At 53.6% G+C, this 7,318-nt stretch overlaps 1 protein-coding gene and 1 long non-coding RNA gene across 2 annotated transcripts; one reads left to right on the top strand and one right to left on the bottom strand.

Annotated features, from left to right (window-relative positions):
* Positions 1–263: 263 nt before the first annotated feature.
* On the bottom strand, positions 264–4,234 carry TUBB2A (tubulin beta 2A class IIa). The gene is made up of 4 exons (XM_042985849.1): positions 4,076–4,234; positions 2,683–2,791; positions 2,217–2,327; positions 264–1,530 (listed from the first exon to the last, which is right to left on the bottom strand). The coding sequence occupies exons 1-4, from the start codon at positions 4,130–4,132 to the stop codon at positions 470–472; spliced, it is 1,338 nt and encodes a 445-aa protein (XP_042841783.1). The 5' UTR covers positions 4,133–4,234; the 3' UTR covers positions 264–469.
* A 1,211-nt stretch (positions 4,235–5,445) lies between these two features.
* Positions 5,446–6,952, top strand: LOC122238359. Its single transcript, XR_006217270.1, has 3 exons — positions 5,446–5,526; positions 6,096–6,158; positions 6,530–6,952. It is a non-coding gene; the product is annotated as an uncharacterized LOC122238359 (long non-coding RNA).
* The last annotated feature ends 366 nt before the right edge of the window (positions 6,953–7,318 follow it).

The following is a 7,318-nucleotide window of genomic DNA, read 5'->3' as shown; positions in this document are numbered from 1 at the left end:
ACCCAGAAGCATTTACTGGAAGGGCACCTGGTGGCTCAGTCATGAGCTCACTGTTCTGGGTGTTGAGCCTGGTATCCACTTCTGCACTAACAGTGCAGAGCCTGCTTGGAATCCTCTCTCCCTCTCCCTCTGCCCCCCCACCACTTGTGCGCACGCTCTCTCTCACATAAATATTAAAAAAGAAAAAAAAAGATAAGATGTAGTGAGTTAAAAACTAAAAAAAAGCATTTAGTGGAATAAAAATTACCTGAAAGGAAAAAAGAGACCACAAAGTTTTAGACACATGCTTTTTTATTAGTATAGATATCTTAGACAATACTGTAATTTTTAGGAGTTCCACATTATTACATCAACAGTGTGAATTTCTGACAGAGGCAAAACTGAGCACCATAGTATACAAATAGAAAGACCATGCTTGATTGAGGACAACAGAAGTTCACTAAAGATGCACGATGTATTTGAGAAGTCCTTAAGCCTCGTCCTCGCCCTCCTCCTCCTCGAACTCGCCCTGCTCGTCGGCCGTGGCGTCCTGGTACTGCTGGTACTCGGACACCAGGTCGTTCATGTTGCTCTCGGCCTCGGTGAACTCCATCTCATCCATGCCCTCGCCCGTGTACCAGTGCAGGAAGGCCTTGCGCCGGAACATGGCCGTGAACTGCTCCGAGATGCGCTTGAACAGCTCCTGGATGGCCGTGCTGTTGCCGATGAAGGTGGCCGACATCTTGAGGCCGCGCGGCGGGATGTCGCACACGGCCGTCTTCACGTTGTTGGGGATCCACTCGACGAAGTAGCTGCTGTTCTTGTTCTGCACGTTGAGCATCTGCTCGTCCACCTCCTTCATGGACATGCGGCCGCGGAAGATGGCAGCCACGGTCAGGTAGCGGCCGTGGCGCGGGTCGCACGCGGCCATCATGTTCTTGGAGTCGAACATCTGCTGGGTCAGCTCGGGCACCGTGAGCGCGCGGTACTGCTGGCTGCCCCGGCTGGTGAGCGGCGCGAAGCCGGGCATGAAGAAGTGCAGCCGCGGGAAGGGCACCATGTTCACGGCCAGCTTGCGCAGGTCGGCGTTCAGCTGGCCCGGGAAGCGCAGGCAGGTGGTGACCCCGCTCATGGTGGCCGACACCAGGTGGTTGAGGTCGCCGTACGTGGGGGTGGTCAGTTTCAGGGTGCGGAAGCAGATGTCGTACAGCGCCTCGTTGTCGATGGAGTAGGTTTCATCTGTGTTCTCCACCAGCTGGTGCACCGACAGGGTGGCGTTGTAGGGCTCGACCACCGTGTCTGACACCTTGGGCGAGGGCATGACGCTGAAGGTGTTCATGATGCGGTCGGGGTACTCCTCCCGGATCTTGCTGATGAGCAGGGTGCCCATCCCAGACCCTGTGCCGCCCCCCAGCGAGTGGGTCAGCTGGAAGCCCTGCAGACAGTCACAGCTTTCTGATTCCTTCCTCACCACGTCCAGGACCGAGTCGACCAGCTCGGCTCCCTCTGTGTAGTGGCCCTTTGCCCAGTTGTTTCCAGCACCGCTCTGGCCTGCCAGAGGGAAAGGAGAATATTAGACACTAAAACATAAGGAAATCTGAATTCTTTCATTTTGACTATAGACTAATCTTGGAATTGCAGATTCTTCTCTTTTAGATATGCTTTCTTACAGAAAATTTTCTATACATCCATGATCTTCAAAAACACTGGAGATCGTAAGCAAGTTTATTCATATGGAGTTATTAACTGATCAAGAAGACGGTTTAACAAAACCCAACTGGTTTTAAAATTAGGAACAGGAAGCTTCTGTGAATAGGTTTAATAAACAGGCAAGGGCAAGGGTACAATATGATCCAAAAAGAAGATGGGCTCCAAGCTGCTGTCTCCACTTCTGGTCACAACCTGTGCCTTTGGCCTTTGGCTTCCTGAAGTGGTTACCTGCTGTCTCAGGCCCTCTGACATTACCGGCAGCCTGTTAACCTTCCCGTTGGAAGGTTCACCACTGTTCAGTATTCTTTACTGCCACGGGCTGCTCTGTAGTAGGAGCACCATAGAAGCCCTCTGCAGGCTGACAGCTCTTTGAGCTGCCCAGAGAGGGGCCAGAGAAGTGGCCAGGACCCAAGGCTGTCCATGGACACACAATCTCCACCTTAGCATTCAGCACCAAGAACGATGATTTCCACAGTGTTGAGAAAGGAGACTCACTGAGCCATTTGTCATGGATCAGGACTACATACCGAACACGAAGTTGTCTGGCCTGAAGATCTGGCCAAATGGTCCAGACCTGACCGAGTCCATGGTGCCTGGCTCCAGATCCACCAGGATGGCCCGAGGTACGTATTTGTTACCTGTGGGGAACAGAGCCAGACTTAGACCTGCAGTGGGCAAGGGAATCACAGGCAAGACTGTGCTCTATGTGCCTTTCACGGCAGAATCATTAGAGAAAATTCTAGCATCTGAGGCAAAAGTGAGCAGAGGTGCTTTTCTGCTTTAAAAGAGATGATGGCATGCTTAGTCATGGCAAACATGCAGGAGTCGTAAGGAACTATAAAGTGTATTTTTGCCAGTTGACATTTAAAATGAATGCAAGAAGCATGTCTTTGGCATTTGTACGTTCCTAGCACATTCCGTCTGCCACGGTATGCAAAGCAAGGTTGACTGGGCAAAAACACAAAACCAAACAAAAAACACTGAAATAATCACCAGCAGCTTCGTTGTAGTACACATTGATTCTCTCCAGCTGCAAGTCACTGTCTCCATGGTAACTGCCAGTGGGGTCGATCCCATGCTCATCACTGATGACCTCCCAAAACTGGGGAGAAAAAAAAAAACCACATGATGGCCTAGCATCCTAAACATCAAGAAGGATGGCCCTTTTCTCCCTGTCATGTCCTTGGAACAGTGGCCATTGTGGTCAGACAGTGGAGGAGTCCTATGGCCGCAAGCCCCTGTACCTCCAGCAGCTACTGCAGAGGGGCTTGGAAATCTGCAGAGCATCGGCCATATTATGGCGACAGACTGCAAAGCTGGGAAGGGCACTGAACCAGGAGGGTGAGCCCAGCAGATCCCCTTCTAGGGAAAGCTATGGATGCTGGGGAGGCCATCACCCCCAGGCAGGGCTGAATGTCACAGCATCCCAGCTGATGGATGGGTCCTGCCAGCCAGGACCAAGGACCTCTTGGACCCCGCCCTGAGAGACTGCCTCCAGGGATCAATGTCTCCTGGCGCAAACCCCACCCAGCCCTCCAGGCAGCACAGTTTTCTACCACTGACATCCTGTGGCCTGTCGCCCCTGCCCCCAGCAGGGGATGGTTGGGGAAGGGCAGGCAGGAGGAATCTGGGAGCCCGATTGGGGACAGTGGCCAGAGCAGGGCACGCTGAGGGCACAGGCTCCATTGTGAATTTGCAGCAGGAAAGGGGGCGGGGAGGTTGGGGTGGGCAATATGGCGGTTCTGAAAGAGACCACGTCCTTGTCCAGGCGCCCGCCCACACCCTTGCACCACGCTGGCTCCTGCCTCGCCCACTGCGGTGGGAAGTCCCAGCCCCAGGACGGTCACCTGCCGCCTCCCAGACAGGAAGTCAGACTCTGACATTATGTATCATCACGTCCAGATGGTGCTCACATTAGGGAAATTATCTAACATCCTCGTCTTTGTAACCCGACAAGAAGTCTCTCTAGCTTGTCACCCCAATGACATTGCATTTTTTTCATTCAAACTATAGAGGAAAATAAACAAATTGAATTCCACATGAGGCCACTGGATTAATAAGACCTCTGCCCCTGCCCAAATTTCAGAGAGTAATACATCCAGGGTAATGTCGACAACGTCTGGCAGAAGGGCCGTGTCCGAGGAAATTTCAAAAGGCCTTGATTAAAGGCACACACAACTGCGTCGCCGCGCGCATCGTGGCAGGTTGTGTGGCTTCCTGGGCCCCACCCGGCGGCCGCGCCGAGAATGCGCCACCGGGCCGGCGGGCTACCGCCGCCTCCCCCCGGCCCCTGCCCTGCACCCTGGGGTCCCGCCGCCCCTGACCCGGGTCCGCACCCTCGGGGCCTGCCGCCCCCTGCCCAGCCCCTGCCGGGCGGTGCGCCCACCTTGGCGCCGATCTGGTTGCCGCACTGGCCCGCCTGGATGTGCACGATCTCGCGCATGGTGCCGGCTGCGGAGAGGGTGGAGGCGCTGGCCCTCGGAGCTGTGCACGGCGCGACCGGCGGACTCCGCAGCAGAGACCAGTCGCCGCCCCCCAGCCCAGCCTTTTATATGGGGGGACTGGTCCCCTCCCCGGTCTGGCCTGCGATGACGTAATGGAGGGCGGGGCTGGGGGCGGCGCCGCGGGGACTGCGGCACCGCGAGGGGGAGCTGGGGCGCGGTGCGAGGTGCGGGGGCGCTCCGGCCTGACTGCTGACTGCAGGGAGGGCGCCCGGCACCTTCGTCCGGCGGCCAAGGGCGGTGTCGCGGCATCGGGCCCAGCCAGCCGCGGTCGGCTCGATCCACGGACGCTGCCCCACCCTTGAACTGGGTCCTTCAGTAAACTGCATCCACACCCACCTTTCCACTCTGGATACCCGAGAGGGGCTGGAAACCTGGGTCGCGGAACCAGGGGGAGGGGCTGCCTCCAAAAGGGGTCCTCGCCTCCTCGGAAGGGTGAGAGGCAACGAGTACCCTTTGGAGTAGGGAGACTAGAAGTGATAGTGGGCTCTCGGTCTGTTCGCTAAGCTTTCCTGCCTGCCTCTCTAGGCAGGGTCCCCGAGTCCCGGCCGCGTTCTCTTTCTATTTAGGGTGGAATTCGCAGCTAGTCTAAACGAGGGGAGGGGGCGCAGGGTGGGGAAGAGTGAGGGGTTTCTCGGTGAGAGCAGATGGGAACTGTGTTCAAGGAAACCAAGGATGGCAGGGTGGCATTTTCCTTCTACTTGTGAGGAAGGTGGTTGGTTTGGGAGGGTGCTGGATTTGCCTCAGTCTGCTTTGGGTCTTCTTCATAAAAACCACTTAAATGTGGAAAATTCTGCGTGTGAGAGTGCGTGTCAGAGAGGGTATTCTAGCCACACATCAGCCCAGGTATGTGTGCCTTGCATTCAGTATGTCACCTGGAGCTCACCGCAGCCTTATAGAGCTGCCCAGTCTGGTTCAAAGGCCACCAGCCACGTGTGACTACTAAACACTTGAAATGTAGGTAGTTTAAATTGAGATGTGCTTTAAGTGTAAGTATTCACTGGATTTCGTGGACTGGGCACGTTAAAAGGCTGTAAAATATTCCATTACTACTTTTGTATATTGATTACATATCAAAATATTGTGGATCTATTTTTAAAATTAATTTCACTCATTTTTCTTTACCTTTTTAAATGACTGCTGCACTAGTAGTGACTACTGGAAAAATTTGTTACCTCTGTGACTCATGTGGTATTTCTATTGAACAGCCCTGTTCTAGAGTAAATGTAATGACTCTCCCAATTTCGCAGCTTGGAAAAGGAGGCTCAAAGAGCTGACTAGCTACAAAGCTAGTAAGTGAGGACATCTAGATTCCTTCCACAAAGACAAAGCCCAGGTGAGTTTTAAAGGCTTGGTCAGGTTGACGTAACACCCAATCTTAATTATTCTCAAAGATGATCCTGAACATTGGGCTAGGTGAGCAGGGACCTGGGGACTGTTTTTGTTTCCCTGCACATACTCCTTTTCCTCTCTGGGGCCAGTTTCTCCAACTATAAAATGATGATAATTATAGGTGCCCTGCAGCCAGCTTTGTGAGTAGGAAATGAGAAGCTCTATATGAAAGCAGGTCAAGTTTATGGAGCAAAACTGCCCCCCATAAAACCAAGCTGATGCTGTCGTTATAAGTAGGAAGCCTGCTTGCCATGTTAATAGTGGGCATATATCAGAGGTGGGCAGTGCCATGGCTTCATCACGCCTGCTTTAAGAAGCCAGTCCTTTGGGGTGCTCTCAGAACCAGTCAGGTGCCTGATGCCCTGTCTCAGAAGGGGATGGGTTTCCTAGGCTCTCTCCTCCCCTCCCTCCCCTTGCAGATGGGCCCCCAGTACACAGTCCATCCCACTGATGCTGTTCCCAGGTTCCTAAGGCCTGGCCTCCTACCTTCTCTCCATGTCTGCCTCCAACTAGGACATCTTGGACTCTTCATGACCAGCCAAGCTTGGTCCCCTCCAGAGAATGGCCCTGCCCCAGGTAACTTCACCAATAGCACAGTGCCACAAAGATTTTCAGGAGATAATTGCCTCTGGCCTTGTTGTTGCCTTCAAGATGGGGACTTGGGGCCAAATAGCAGAAGATGTGACCTGATAGGGACCTTACTGGGGACAGGGGACCCTGACAGGGGTGCTTTTCCCTACCTGTGGAGGGCTAGATCACCCTCACGGATGGTGCCCCCTCTGCTTTGTTTTGGTTGGATCCTTAAGCACATCACCTACCTTCTCTGAGCCTCTGTTACCATATCCGAAACATGAAATGTTTTTGTTATGTTGTGTATGTGAGACACAATGTGAGCTGGACGTTTAGTGAACATGCAGTCAATAAATAAATGACAACATTGATTACAGCAGGCCCAGGCACATGAGGACTGCCCGTGGATTACTGGCAACAAATGTCCTTGGCCGAGGCTCCCTCCTCCCGCCACCCAGTCTGCACCCAGCCTGCTTTCTCCTCTGCTCACTCCTCCCCCAGTCCCCGCCCCTGTTGTCTGTTGGAATATAATCAAAGAAGCACACAGGCAGATTTTTAAATAATGCCTGCCCAGCCTCAGGTGACTCATCCGATGGCTGTGAGCTCCAACTCTCCTCCATGTGGGCGTCGCCAGCACCACCACATTGGCACACAGCAAAGCTATGCTGCACAGCACCCATGCAGATGATAACAGGGGGAAACGAGGCCCACTGATCCTCCCTTTCCCTGGAATAGGCTTTTGGCAAGCTTTGGGGAAAGGTGGTTTTCTCCCCTACGCTCCTGTATAAAAAGGAGCAGATCTTCTGGCTGTTGGGCAGGGTGGTGGGGAGGAGAGCCAACATCCTCCTGCCACCTGTCATTTCCTGCTTTGGACTTGATGTCACTGTCGAGTGTTTGAGCCATCCCTGCCCTGAAGGCACTTTGGGGTGATGATGACAAAATTCAGACTGGAAAGGAAAGGAATGAATTCCCAGTAGAAGGCTGGGCCGGGCCTGCATTTTACAGAGGGACTCAGGATCTCACGTTTCGCTCTGCTGGGCTGTTCTTATTTCCTGCCTTCCATGAGAGGAGTCTTGTGAAAGCACCCTGGAGATGTGGGATGATGATGAACATTGCTCTCAGTGGATGCCATCTCTAACGCGACACATGTGATCTGGTTGAGAGAG

Source organism: Panthera tigris, chromosome B2, assembly GCF_018350195.1.
Source record: "Panthera tigris isolate Pti1 chromosome B2, P.tigris_Pti1_mat1.1, whole genome shotgun sequence".
Taxonomy (NCBI): domain Eukaryota; kingdom Metazoa; phylum Chordata; class Mammalia; order Carnivora; family Felidae; genus Panthera; species Panthera tigris.
The sequence above is the reverse complement of the archived record's forward strand: the minus strand, read 5'-3'. Positions and strand labels throughout refer to the sequence as shown.

What these genes read in the sequence shown, in the direction of transcription:
- TUBB2A (XM_042985849.1), bottom strand. Translation starts at nt 4,132, where the DNA reads ATGCGCGAGATCGTGCACATCCAGGCGGGCCAGTGCGGCAACCAGATC. An exon ending in GCAACCAGATCGGCGCCAAG is followed by an intron (nt 2,792 to 4,075) that starts GTGGGCGCACCG and finishes TTTTCTCCCCAG; the next exon opens with TTTTGGGAGGTCATCAGTGA. An exon ending in GTACTACAACGAAGCTGCTG is followed by an intron (nt 2,328 to 2,682) that starts GTGATTATTTCA and finishes TGTTCCCCACAG; the next exon opens with GTAACAAATACGTACCTCGG.